This window comes from Erigeron canadensis, chromosome 8 (assembly GCF_010389155.1).
Source record: "Erigeron canadensis isolate Cc75 chromosome 8, C_canadensis_v1, whole genome shotgun sequence".
NCBI lineage: Eukaryota > Viridiplantae > Streptophyta > Magnoliopsida > Asterales > Asteraceae > Erigeron > Erigeron canadensis.
Window position 1 is genome coordinate 40846979 of NC_057768.1, and position 14030 is coordinate 40861008.

General features: G+C 33.0%; 3 protein-coding genes across 3 annotated transcripts; all 3 read right to left on the bottom strand.

Moving 5' to 3' along the window:
- Positions 1-234: 234 nt before the first annotated feature.
- On the bottom strand, positions 235-2023 carry LOC122610848. The gene is made up of 2 exons (XM_043783806.1): positions 1600-2023; positions 235-421 (listed from the first exon to the last, which is right to left on the bottom strand). The coding sequence occupies exons 1-2, from the start codon at positions 1947-1949 to the stop codon at positions 235-237; spliced, it is 537 nt and encodes a 178-aa protein (XP_043639741.1). The 5' UTR covers positions 1950-2023.
- A 2716-nt stretch (positions 2024-4739) lies between these two features.
- Positions 4740-7870, bottom strand: LOC122580663 (calcium-dependent protein kinase 26-like). The gene is made up of 8 exons (XM_043752932.1): positions 7791-7870; positions 6623-7443; positions 6402-6545; positions 6169-6321; positions 5835-5950; positions 5463-5630; positions 5152-5376; positions 4740-5057 (listed from the first exon to the last, which is right to left on the bottom strand). The coding sequence occupies exons 2-8, from the start codon at positions 7371-7373 to the stop codon at positions 4935-4937; spliced, it is 1680 nt and encodes a 559-aa protein (XP_043608867.1). The 5' UTR covers positions 7374-7443; positions 7791-7870; the 3' UTR covers positions 4740-4934.
- Positions 7871-8469: 599 nt separating this feature from the next.
- Positions 8470-11431, bottom strand: LOC122579840 (mitochondrial phosphate carrier protein 1, mitochondrial-like). The gene is made up of 6 exons (XM_043752089.1): positions 11013-11431; positions 9983-10332; positions 9843-9886; positions 9529-9743; positions 9328-9452; positions 8470-8906 (listed from the first exon to the last, which is right to left on the bottom strand). Exons 1-6 carry the CDS (start codon positions 11166-11168, stop codon positions 8843-8845), a joined length of 954 nt encoding a protein of 317 aa, XP_043608024.1. The 5' UTR covers positions 11169-11431; the 3' UTR covers positions 8470-8842.
- Positions 11432-14030: the final 2599 nt, after the last annotated feature.

The window sequence follows — 14030 nt, forward strand, 5'->3', positions numbered from 1 at the left end:
GTCTTGACAACAAATGTTAGTACCCACATTCATCAAGACAAATAAGGATTCAAACTAACAGATCCAACCTTCTAATGTATTGTCAACCAAACTGACCTACTGATCTGACAATTAAGGCTTCAAACTAATTGTCAGTAATGTTTGATCTAATACTACCCCATATTAACAATAATACTCAAAAAATTTTGTTGGCCATATATTTATCTAAACAAAGCGAACTGTCTACATGCACTGCTACAACTTCCTGTCTATGATGTTTTTGAATGGAACAATACGCGAAACTGGATTCTGTTCCTTGTAGGTATTGTCGGATGTGTCTGACAAGTCCAAAGTTCCCACTCTGTACACATACTTGTCGTTGTCTTTATCCATGCGTGACCACTTGTATCTCCTATCATGAATATTGTGCAATGCCATTCCCCTAAAACAACCATAATATGCAAATCTGAGTATTAATAACTCGATTATGAACTATATTAAGCATCGATTGGTGCAACACATCCTTCTTTATCTATTATTGATTTAAATGAATAAAAGAAGCAAAATCATCTTCAATATTACATGCAAGGAACAGAAATCTGCTTGTCAATAAAGTGAATAGATCTCCTTAATACGAGAATGGACTATCTTGGTATGCATATGTATAGATGTGTACTAAAGTAAACCACGATTATGTCGAAAGATATTACATCAATTTACTTAGTATATCATTTCTGGTCTAAATAGAGTGGCATTGAACCTGCAACTAACTATATAGAGTGACAGTCTATACATTATATGAGGGATTATCAAATGACAAATCCAAATGTCCTAAAAGCCCATCGTAAACCATAATAAAAGTCATCACTCTGACTTTGGTGTGCAATTGATCCATTTGGGATTCAACAGTCGTGAGAATTCATCATTGATTGGAAGAAAGAAAAGAAACAAACACAAGTGATCATAAACTTTTCTCATTAACTAAAGAACAAGTGAATTCATCTTCATTACTTATACGGGCTAATTACTTCAAACTGTATTCAACTATACTTGTTAAACACCTATCTTTTGATATAGTAAAACTTCAATTCAATTCGTATGAATCTGATATATCCTCTTCATCAAGTAAATGATACTATTAAAGTAAGCACATCATCTATCATGTCATCAGATAAGCTGTCAAGTCACCCGTTTACGTGTTATAAAAGGTCGCGTACATACATTAGTACCAAATTCGAAGCTTGTTACATCACAAGGTAAAATCGAAAGTCCAAATGTCGAATGCATACAGCAACAAAACTATGATATCTGAATACATTCTGTATAATTAGCCCAAAACATACAGTATTGAACTAACATAAAGTCAACAAATTAAAGTACTTTTTGAATGCAAAATTGAAAATTAGTTATGGGTTTTAGCCTAAAATTAACCACATGAAATAAATGCATATTAAATCAATTACTGTATGTGCTAACCAACTATTCTTAAAAGGGTTTAAACCCATATCAAATTTGAAGCTAAAAGTCAACAACTTTGACCAGTAAAAATCAGCATGAAAGCACATAACAGTACATATTCAATTAAAATCAAAAAGGGGGAAAACTAATAGGGAAACACACCTAATATGAAAAAGATCAGATACATTGTCCATTTTGAGGTAAAAGTTAATGGCATCCAAAAAAGAACTGTAAGTATCAACATGTAAACCATCAATTCTTGGATATGGAAGGCGAGGTCGAGGCAGGGGGTGATGAGATTGGGATTTCAAAAGAAACGGGCCGAAACCCGTAAATGAGTACTCTTTCCACACGGTTACGGTGGCGGTGGCAGCGGTGATTGGTGGTTGTGGAATGAAACCAAGAATGGACATGTAATGATCAAGTTCATCATGGGTTATGATGGGTTTGAAATTTGGGGTGTACCATATTGTAAGTTTTTTCATGCAAGTTTTTATATAATCAACTTCCATTAATTGATGATGATATTGAAAATTGGGATTTTTGAAGGGGTGAGATTGAAAATTGGGGTGATCGGAGCGTCAACTTGGTTTCCGGTGATGGGGGTGTGTGTGTGTGAGGGAAGCATGCATGAGAAGAGAAAGAGAAAGAGAGACTGTTGTTGTTGTTGATCTCGGTTTATTTTTATTTGAATTTTGAAAGTTTTTTTTTTTTCCTTCTTTATCTATTTGATAAGTAAAAAAAAATGTATAGATTTAAAATCGTAAATGAGGATCATGACCTCATCTTTTGATTTAATTGCAGTGGTCAAGTCATTTTCTTTTTCCCATGTTTATGGCACTTCGAACTTGCGACTTAAGTGAAGAAAACATAATTTCTTTCCACCGAACTATTAATTAAAAAATCGTTAAAGTTATATCGAATAGCATTGATATTGAAAAAAAAAAAAACAAAATTTTAAGATATGTTATAAAAATATCAAAAAAAAATATGATGTAAAAAAATTTAATTTAGTAAGCATACTTTTGAACGATTTATTTGGTCGATCAACTCAGGTTTGATTTATAAATTTGTATTGGGTTTATCATTAGTCTAGCTTTTTTCGTGTTTACAGGCAGAAATGCTAACTGATTTTATACTTAGAGTTTAAAAACCTATACAAAACTAAAATTGATTTTAAGTATAAGTTTGGAAAATATAAATGGATTCCATATCAAAAAAACTACTCAAAATCAAAATTGATTTAAGCATACAATATGAATAATTTAGTGGGCTAGGGGTCCTCCGACTATATGGGTTAGCTCAGTTGGTGCATACCTTTAGCTATTAGGATACCACATACAAAATACCTAACATCAAATTAGTTAGTAATTACTGAAAAAATATTCTTCTGAGTGATTCATATACAAGTGCTTAAATACATTACAACTTACATAAGGTCGTTCCTTATCCCATTGCATAGCCTCGTCTTCATGCTCATCGTTCAAGATGGGCTATGCAACAACTTGTCATTACCCATTCATCATATTTTAGAAATGTTCAACGAGAGAAATGACCAATTGATCATAGATCAATAAATTAATTGGTATTGCTATCATGTGATCACATAGACCCACAAAATGAATACTGCAAGGTCAAGGTAAGTGGAGAAATATAACTTGTGCTCCATGTATGAGGATAATGTTTCACCGAACATGAGTTCTATGCGGTGTATGCTCTGGGTACCAAGAAGGTACATGGGGCCACGGGGGTTCCCACCCATCAGTGCCGTCTCTGAGGATTTATGAACCTCGGCCGAGAAAAAAAAAGGGCCCGGAGGATTAATGCAACAATAATAATTTTATAAACTAAGATATAAAAACGATGATAAATGTTATATCAAATTGTTACTTGAGGTTTTTTTTTGTTAAGTACTATTGTTTAATTTTTGGATAATTGTTGAATTTTTAACGATCTTGGTTAACAACATATATTTTTTTACATATATAAATTTTTAAAAAATAAAAAGTCGGGCCCCTTAAAAAGTCAGACATCGACCGGTCGTCCACTTCGTCCTATAAGCCCCCATGCCACCCATTTACTTTTTTTTCTTTAACGAGAGAAATGAGACCATGTGCATGTGTATACAAATAGAAAAACAATAAATTAGAAATGTAAAAAGAGTGTGTGAGCCTGTGGGGTATGGAGAGTATATAGATGTGTCGGTTTATAATTTTTAATCGAGGATGAGATAAAAATAAAGGTATAACAGGAAGATGATAGTTCTTGATGTGTTTAGGAGAGAAAACTAATGTGACATTTAAGATAAGATGATGAAGACGTATACTTTGATAGTTTTTGATATTTTTTGCAATATTTAATATTTTTTTAATTGTTGTTGACTTTTTTTTTTTTATTTATTTTTTTTATGATTGTTGGGTTGTCCTTAGCTAGTAGTTTTTCAGCTAGAATGCTACCCACTTCAGTAACTCCAATACACCACTGAGGGGAGAAACCCCCAATTATATTAATTGGGGTAAAACCATGCTCCCTCCGGATTTGAACCCAGGTCTCTTGGCTGTGAACCCAATCATAGAAGAAAAAAAACGAACAAATTAACATATTAGTTGTTTAACTATTAAATACTTTGTTGTTTAAAAATTTATTTAGCATTATATATTTATTATTTTCATCAATTGTATTGAAGATATCAAACATTAATAGTTAAGATTTTTATAAATAATATTAATTATAAAGGATCAAAATTATAGCCAACGCGCATAATATATATAGTCAACGTGAACAACATATAATATATACCCATAATATCAAATTACAACAACCATAAATTTGTGTTTTTCATTGACTCGGTTCAAATTCATACCACGACTTGTAAAGGTCAGGAGAAAAAAAGTCGCCACGTTTTTAGTGTAACTCGACTTAAACTCACAACTTTGATACATACCAATAAACCATGTTTTTATCGTATTATTGAATGGTATCGGTGTACTTTCATTAACCACTGTAAAGTTGTCCTACTCATTATACATCCTGATTTCCTTCCTAAGAAGTCATAAGTTCGAATCTTACTGGGTAATATATAGAGGTGGCTAAAGAAAAATTCGAAAATGGTCACAAAGGTACCCTCTTTAGGTCGTGTGATCTAAGTCAAAGACTCGTCTTTCCTGACTAACTTAAACATAGAAAACCTCCATGCGTTACCGCTACAAGTCCTTCCATGAGTTCCATCATTGAAAACCTGAACTAAGGTATCAAATATAGTGGAACTTTACCTTAAAAGTCAATTTATGTTGATGAGAAAATTACAACTGAAAATAGTTACCATCAATGAAATAAACCTTTAGCAGTTTTAAGTACCAGTTTACAACATTTCCTTCACCTCCATGAAAAATAAAGAAAATACGACTACAATTTTCATAAGTCTCTAAAATCATTCCAAAAGATACATTAACAAGGAGAATTGATCAAATCATTTTCACAAGTCCAAGGACGAAAAACTAGACAGCCCGCGGTGAATCTCTCATGCTAATATTCACACTATTTCTCATCGTTCGTCTACCGACTCCTGCATTTCCTTTAGTCATCATAGCCACAAATTCCCCATAATCAATCCTCCCATCCTGAAAGATAAACCACATAAACCCGTGTTAAAATCAAACTGCTGTTAAAGATAATACTAATACACATACAGAAATCTACTCGAATTCAACTCACATTATCTTGATCAACTTCTTTAATTATATCCTCCACAAGGATATCAGTCATGTGATGATCCGCACATGCCTGCTGAAGTTCATCAACTGTAATATAACCACTTCCATCTTTGTCAAAATACTGAAACGCGGCAACCAAGTGTTCTTCACGTTCCAGTTTGTTTAGGTGAATTGTGGCTGCTATAAATTCTCCATAGTCGATTGTCCCACTGTTGTCCACATCAGCCTGAAAAATAATGCTTTTTAGCTATTTTGCACACGCCACACGCACATATTTGGTACAAAATAAGGCTTTCTGATTACTAGTCTTACCGCATCCATAAGGTCTCTAATTTCAGTATCCTTTAATGTTGACCCAAACTTTCTTAAACCGGCTTTTAGCTCATCAAATGTAATTGCACCACTATTATCGGTATCCATTGCCTTGAACATTTCCCTCAAACCAGCAATCTCTTCTTCTGACAAGCTCTCGGCTATAACCTAATAAAACATGAAACAGTTGAATTAAATACATTGCTTTCAATAGCTTAAATTCCTGTGTGCCCTATTATGGTATTTTCAGCATAGTGGAATAGAGAAATTATTTACAGAATTTGCAGACTGTTTGCATCTCATTCATCAGATGAATAAAGCATATTATATAAATGAAAACATTTTATATGCTTTAATATACGGTGCACATACCCGCAGAGCCATCTTCTTTAACCTATTCATAGCAGAGAACTGCTTCAGACGTGAAAGAACTGCAGGATCCAATTCTCTGTCAGGAGCAACACCATTTTCACAGATCCAAGGATGACCTGCAGATTATTTTGTTACAATAAATATACCCTCACTGCGATAACACTGGTATAATTAACAATAAATTGCCTCCTGAACAAATAAATAACTACCACTAACATGTACCATATTCTTTGTAGAACAGACATCCATAAAATTTCAATATATAGACAAACAGTCTACTTAATCAAGATTCAACAATTAGTCAAAATAGTTCTTAAAAGGTAAGAGGGTATACAGAGGACTTCATGAGCAGTCAACCGATCTGAAGGCCGAGAACATATCATCTTCTTAATAATATCTTTTGCACTGTCAGATATAAGAGGCCATGGGTCTGATTCAAAGTCTAAATTGCCTTTCAATACTGCATCAAATATCCCCTGTTGTGTTTCTACACAGATAGTTGAATCAGCATCCACTAAACTTGTTACAATGAAATCGATAACACATGATTTTTTTAGTAACACATACCAGCCCAAAATGGAGGTACACCGCTTAAAAGTATGTAGAGTATGACCCCAGCTGTCCATACATCTGCTTCAGGCCCATAATGCTTCAACAACACTTCAGGTGCAACATAATATGGACTTCCAACCACATCTGTGAAAATTTGACCTACACAAAATACAAAGAATAAACAAAAAGAAAACAATGATGAATTTCTTCAAACCATTTGGTCTCTACAACTTTACCTGGTTTGAAAAAAACCGAAAGTCCAAAATCAATCGCCTTGAGTGAGAAATCATCATCCTTGTTAACCAACAAGAAATTCTCCGGTTTTAAATCTCGATGCATAACTCCAAGTGAATGGCATGCTTGGACAACACCAACAATGATCTTTATCAATTCAGCAGCCTTCCTCTCACTATAATTTCCCTTTTGAATAATCCTATCAAACAATTCTCCACCATTGCAGAGCTCCATAACAATGTGAACATATAAAGGATCTTCATATGCACCTTTAATAGTTACAATATTCGTGTGACCTGCCAAATGATGCATTATCTGAATCTCCCTCCTCACATCCTCCACATCCTCTCTAGAAATCAACTTCCTCTTTGAAATGGACTTACAAGCATAATCTATACCGGTTGAAATCTCGGTGCATAAATAGGTAGTACCAAATTGACCCTGGCCTAATTTTTGGCCCAATGTGTAAAGATCACGAATATTTGCAGTTTTATGACCGATAACATAGTAAGCTTGGTTAGCACCATGGCGGTTCATGTTGTCGTCTTCTACAGGAACAACTTGGGGTTTCGGATTAGGATTGGGATTAGTATTAAAACTCTTGTTAGTTTGATGGGCTATAAATTGTTGAGGGCTATTCAAGTTGTTAACTTGCCTAGATGATATACGTTTCTTGAAACTTGAACGATTTTCGGGTTGTTTGTACTTGTTAATGTCTTTTACTCCAAATGATCCGCGGCATGTATTGCCCATAAACACACTTAAAATTCCTTGAAAAGATTATATAAACCGAAAATCTCTTTATTGATATTCATTAAATTTGCTGCAAACATGTCACAAACACACAAAACATCCTTATATTAGAGCAATCATAAGAATCTAACACATTATATGTTTATGTAGATGCATGAACCAATATAAAATAAATGACAAACTATGATAACAAAAAAGGAAAGTGAAAGAAACATGTTACATATGGACCACTAATCTTGAATATATTCATTAGACATGGTATTTTTCCTGAATGAGACAAGAGCCACATGAACAATTATTGAAAAGGACAAAACTTTGGTGATTTGAGACAAACCCCACATGGCAAAATCTATGTAAAACAAGATAACAAAGTAATGAAATATAAAAAAGATAGATATAAAATATGAATGTACATACATGTGTGTGGATCTTGGCAGGGATGATGATCTAGAAGAATGGAATTATGAAATTTGGAAATTTTTGTGTGTGTTTATGTTGGATATGGAAATTAATTTAGGTTCCTCTCTTTTATGACGAAAAACATTGGATGATGATTGATGATTTGATGCTTCGTGCTGACCACTTTACAACCTACGTTGACTTTTCTCTAATTATTCTTATTTTATTTCTTTGAATATATATATATTTTTTTTCTATTTTATTAAATTAAAAAATAAAGGACAAATCCTCCTTTTTAACCGTTTCGAGTTTATTTAAATCGCAACTTTATGGTTATGGATGGATGAACTTACGAAATTTTATCCCAATATGGTACCAAGAACTTGGCATTGACCTCATTAAGCGCTTAAGGAAGATCACCTTCGCCCAAATGCTCAAATATCTACCCAACTGTCGGATCTTGCGTCCCTTATAGGTTCTCGTATTTTATCTCTTTTATGTTATCGTACTTTTAAATGTCTCTTTTCGATCACTAAAACTTTATATTGTGTCTCTATTAGGCCATTCTTTTAACAAAGCGATAACTTTTTGGTAACAAAACGGCTTCAAAAGGATAATAACACTAAAGTTTTTATGACCTGGATAAGATTAAAAAAGTTTGATGGCCTGAAAAGAACAAAACATAGAATACACAAGATTTTTAGACAATTAACCCATCAAAATCTGATATTAACTTTTGAACTACAAAATCCATACAAACTTTTTGTATTACAAATATATTCAGAAGACTTTAGCTCCTTTAACCAGTGGTTAACCATTAGGAGGACAGCCCCCACATTCCCTACTATGGCATTCCCAACCTTCCAAGTTACAAATCTACTCCAAAGTCGGAGGAATACCATTTTTCATTATTGGATTGTACTCTGTCAATAATGTTAACTTTTATAGTTTCTCTATTATCAGCCCAGCTTTGTACAACAAAATAAATTGGGGTAAGCCATGATAGCACCCACCAAGCCCGTGATTCCATGTGGAGCTTTGGTGTGCCATGGCCATGACGTATCTCCGTGTTAGCAATTATAACTTGCTTCATCGGCTCCTTTTATACTTCTGTTTAGCCCTCCACTCGTAGGCCTGTAACATTAAGACAACATACAAGTCTTAGTCAATAGTAAAACTTAGGGTGTTTGGATGTGCAGTTTGGAAGTGATTATGTGATTTTATATAATCAGAATCTAGCTGTAATAAAACAAGTAGCATCAGACAGTGTGTTGATGTCTTTTGATGTTTGAAGTTGTGGTAGCCAGTAGATTCAACTGGTCCATCAACAACCGATAATTTGTCCAAAAGTGGAATCAGCTTATTCAAATACTAGAAACTGATTGTGAGTTTCAATTATTGGATAATCAGTTTCAAAACGAAAATCCAAGCAGCCAACTAGCTAAGGATGTCAATTTAGACGCTATTGAGTATTGACTTTTGTGGTTAGACTTCAGTAGGAAAAAGATCACATGGTTCAGTAACAAACAATATAAGCAAAAAGCATAGCACTTACAGTCCATTAAGCACTTTAATAGTATCATAGAAAAACCATTGCAGAGTCACAACAGGTCCAACAAGCGCAACTCTAATGGGAAGACTTCTAGTGAACAAATTCACCAACCCAATATTCCTTGCAGCCTGAATAATAGCACCCGTATTAGAATTTAGGACACCTCATAACCTATCTGATTATCAAGATTAACAAGAAGCATACCTGCATAATTGTATTGGCCTTTTTGTTATATAGAGATGACACTATATTATCAGCTGGATTTGAAATTACAGTACCCACAGCTCCAGCAGTATACCCTGCCAAACATGTAACCCCTAGTTGTTGAGTCCTTGAACATTCTTCCTTTCTCTTTTGAACAAACTTTCGGTAAATAATGTCCACTGAATGTTCAAAGGTTGAAAACATGATCATTGAGACTGCAAAACCATAATTTAAGGCAATGGTAAACATGTTAAAAAAAAAAAACGAACTGAATTTAAATAAAATGATTCCAAAATAAATCAAACATATATTACATGGAAGATTACGTCCCCAAAGTGGAAGGAGTCCCTTATAAAACCTGCAATCATTTATAAACAAATTGTTACTTTCATAAATAAACATTTAGAAGTTAATCGGCAATATCCATGAATTGGTGAGTTGGGACTTTGCATACCCTGAAATTCCTTCGCGTGCATATAATTTTGGAAAGCCGTCAGACAAGCCCTTTGCAAAATTTGGTTGTGTTTGGACACGGACTTTCACGGCTTCAAATGGACAAAGAGCAATGTCAGCAAAAACTTGAGCAGATGCACTACTCAGGAAAAATACAACACTATGTCTTTCATCCGCGAGCACATCCGCGTAACGCCTTTTAAAGAACTCATATAAACCAAACTTGAATCCACCTTGAACACCATACCCGAATAATTTTCCAGACCAACCTCTCCACAAAGAAGATGGACCTTCTTCTTTCCACAGGATATTTAAACCTGATGCAATACTATGAAACTTAAGTGGATTCACCTGAGTTAATCAAAATCAGATCAAAACTAATTAATTGAGGTTATTAAACAATCAAAATTCAATTACTAAAACACTAAAACAAGAATGGCATATGTTAAAAAAGAAAGAAAAAAGAATGGCATAAATGTCCAATGATAAACGTCATTTCATAACAAAGGCTTAATGTCATAAAATAGCAAGTAGGTTGGTGGTCGATCTTGGTAATGATACCTTAATGAAATGCGCTAGTTTTGTAATTTTGTGAACGGTATTGCTAACAAGCTGCCGGACAAGCCACCTCATCAGAAAATGGGCAATTGCTTAGTGTGGTAATTACCACTCCTAAAGGTGAGAGCTGAAGGCCTTAAATAAGAAATGAGCTCATCTTGATAAGCTCATAAGCAAGGAAAAATGAACACTTTTGAAAATCCAATAAACTAATCCAAACGCCAACCTAAGTATGCTGCTACAAATTCATAAATTTTAGGGATCCGGGGTTATTTCATATCACACTTAACTCGCTACCATTTTGCAAAATTGACACTAAAATGACACTATAACATATACAACTTAACTGTCAAAAAAACATGATAAACATTATCAAAAAAACAACAACCTAATAATACAAAAATCAGAAAGTAATACTGTACTATATAAGTGTTCAAAAATGAAAAGGGCATCTCGTAAAATTAAAGATTGACCTGCATATTGACTTTCAAGACATCAAGGGGGGTGACGGCGAGATGGGTAGCTCCGGCACTGAACATTCCACCGGCGGTACATATTCCATAATAATGTAACCCCCCAATACCACCACCACTTTCCATCCTTATTTTTGTTGCTCTATATTCACTCATTTTTATAAAAATATTTATCTTCGAGATCTTGAATGAAAATGATCACCTGATTTATTTGTTTTATATCGTAGGGTTTTTGTGAAATGAGAAAAAAGGGGTTTAAGGAAAGAAACAGGGGAAACGAGATTTTCTTGATGGAAAGAAAGCCACGTAAGCAGTGACAAATGAACGTATGGAGAATGAGACACGTGGAACAAGGTAGTTGAAAGTCAACATTGGTTTTGCTCCAAATTCGTGGGAATTGGATGCTTGATAGTGACTTTTGATGGCTTTGAATTGTTTCTGCTTTCTAGAAAGGAAATAGAAACATATGGGTCGTGTTCCCTTTTGAACCGGAGTTGCTTGAAAATCGAACCATTGCTAACCCTAGCACTTACTTGACTGGGTCAAGTCTTGTAAAATCTTTTGAGGTACCGGAAAAACAAATTAAAGATTGAAAACTTGAAATACGATATATGAATACGTTATAAAGTAATTGGAGGTTCTCTATTTTTTTAAATGAATTCTTTAAATAAAGTACTAAGACCATTCCCATCGGCACAATTTGTTCTAGTCGGTCACCCCTTTATAATATAAAATAATTACAAATGTTCTGATGTCCCACCGAACCGTTTGTCTAGACAATCAAAGTTGCATGTTATTTTAATATAGTTTTATGTTATTTTAATATAGTTTTTCGTAATTATATGTGAAGTGTTATGACTTTCACCACTGGTATATATTAGTTTAATATATTTTAGTTATCGGGTAGTTTAAAATAATAGATTTTGGTTGGTTGTTGATGGGAGTGTAAAATTTTAATTTTTGTTTGGTTGGTTAGATATATGAGAGAGAAAATAGTTTTTTAATAAATAGTATTGTTGGGTTGGGTTATGGATGGAGATGACCTAAAAGTCTAAAATCAACAAAATGAACACACGGTATCACTTTTTTACCTGCCGCATGGAAAAAAAGAAATGTGGCTGACGTAGTTGCTTAATATGCAGATGTTTGATTACTATAAAGTGTGATAATAGTACAATAAAACCTTTCTAAATTAATATTTGATAAATTAATACCTCGATAAAATTAATAATTTGTCTAGTCCAACTAAAAAAAAAAGTAACGTAAAATAACACTCAATAAGTTACTAAGTCACTGAGTTAATAAAATATATTTTCCCAACGCTATTAATTTATAGAGATTTCACTTTATAATAAACTATGAGGTAATATAAGTTTCTTTATCGTTTTCAAAATTTCTTATTAAATATCAGGTGTTTGTTCATTTACATTCTTAATTTTCTATGAATCTCAAGGGCTTAATCTTAGCCCTTAGATCATTCCCATCAATGGTTAAGATTAACATTTACCCCTAATTAAAAATAAAATACAAAGGGGTATTTTCGTAATTTACACAAAAAAAGAACCTTATCTTCCATTTCTCTTCTTCTCTTTGCTCCTGATCAAAAAAAAAACACACACACACAGTCTCTCTCTCTCTTCTCCTCCTTGGACGGTGACCACCACCACCACCACCATATCCGACCGCCGCCACCACCACCACTACAATCTGGATCTTCATCTCAAATCACTAGTAACAACAACAAATGGAAGATGACGTTTTAGATATTATTAGAGTGATATTTTATGTAGTTTATGTTTTTTATATAAAAAATGGATAAACAAACCATTTTTATCCATGATTTGTAGTTTTTTCTCTTATTTTTGTTTTTTCATATGATAAGAAGTTGTATCTTTGGTTGTTGTTTAAAATTTTTATAATGAGTTTTGCCCACAAAGTGTTTGATGAAATGTTTAAACCAAAGTGTATGTACGAAATCAAATTTGATTATATACGTATTTATTGATTGTACATAGATCTATTCTAAAATTTGAATTTGTTAAATTTGTGTTTTGTAACTTTGTTTGTGCAATCAAATTTGATGATGTATTGAGTTTTTAGTTACATGTGTGTTTATGACTATATGTCTATAATCAAATTTGATTATGTGTTGATATTTTAGTGATTTTTCTATTTTTGCAACTTTATACTAGAATCAAATTTGATTATGTATAGATTTTGATTTTGTAACTTTGTTTGTACAATCAAATTTGATTATGTATTGAGTTTATTACATGTGTGTTTGTGACTATATGTCTACAATCAAATTTGATTAAGTGTTGATATTTTTAATGATTTCTGTTTACTTTATGTATAGAATCAAAGTTGATTATGTATAGAGAATTTAGACAAAATAAATGAGTTCCATATCAAGAAACCTATTCAAAATCAAATTTGATTTTATGCATATGGTGTCAAACTTATACATAATTAGATCTGATTTTGTGCATACATTGAGACAAAACAAATGAGTTCTATACAAAGAAATCTATTCAAAATCAAAAATGATTTTTGGCATACAGTGTAAAAAGCTATACAAAATCAAATTTGATTTTATGCATACATTTAAACAAAACAAATGAGTTCCAAACAAAGAAACCTACACAAAATCAAATTTGATTTTACGCATATGGTTTCAAAAACCTATACAAATTCATATTTAATTTTGTGCTCACATTGACACAAAACAAATGAGTTGCATACAAAGAACCTATTCAAAATTGATTTTACGCATACAGTGTGAAAAAGCTATACAAAATCAAATTTGATTTTATGCATAGAATTAGACAAAACAAAGTTAGTCCATATCAAGAAACCTACACAAAACCCTTAAGCGTACCGTATACATCTGTTCTCCCACTGTAGGCTTTAACATTTTATGGTTTAGATTTTCCCGGGTTTTTACATGGTAGCTTAAGGTTTAGGGTTTGAAGTTGTATGGTTAGCCGTTAGGCTAACCCTCCGACTTCAAACCCTAAA

Coding starts and splice junctions, on each gene's coding strand:
- LOC122610848 (XM_043783806.1), bottom strand. CDS start 1,949: ATGGAAGTTGATTATATAAAAACTTGCATGAAAAAACTTACAATATGG. Junction 422..1,599: donor TCTGATCTTTTTCATATTAG/GTGTGTTTCCCT, acceptor TGGTTGTTTTAG/GGGAATGGCATTGCACAATA.
- LOC122579840 (XM_043752089.1), bottom strand. CDS start 11,168: ATGAGTGAATATAGAGCAACAAAAATAAGGATGGAAAGTGGTGGTGGT. Junction 9,744..9,842: donor TTGGGGACGTAATCTTCCAT/GTAATATATGTT, acceptor ATGGTTTTGCAG/TCTCAATGATCATGTTTTCA. Junction 9,453..9,528: donor AGGCCAATACAATTATGCAG/GTATGCTTCTTG, acceptor GCTATTATTCAG/GCTGCAAGGAATATTGGGTT.
- LOC122580663 (XM_043752932.1), bottom strand. CDS start 7,373: ATGGGCAATACATGCCGCGGATCATTTGGAGTAAAAGACATTAACAAG. Junction 6,322..6,401: donor TGTACCTCCATTTTGGGCTG/GTATGTGTTACT, acceptor CTATCTGTGTAG/AAACACAACAGGGGATATTT. Junction 5,058..5,151: donor AAGAAGTTGATCAAGATAAT/GTGAGTTGAATT, acceptor TTTATCTTTCAG/GATGGGAGGATTGATTATGG.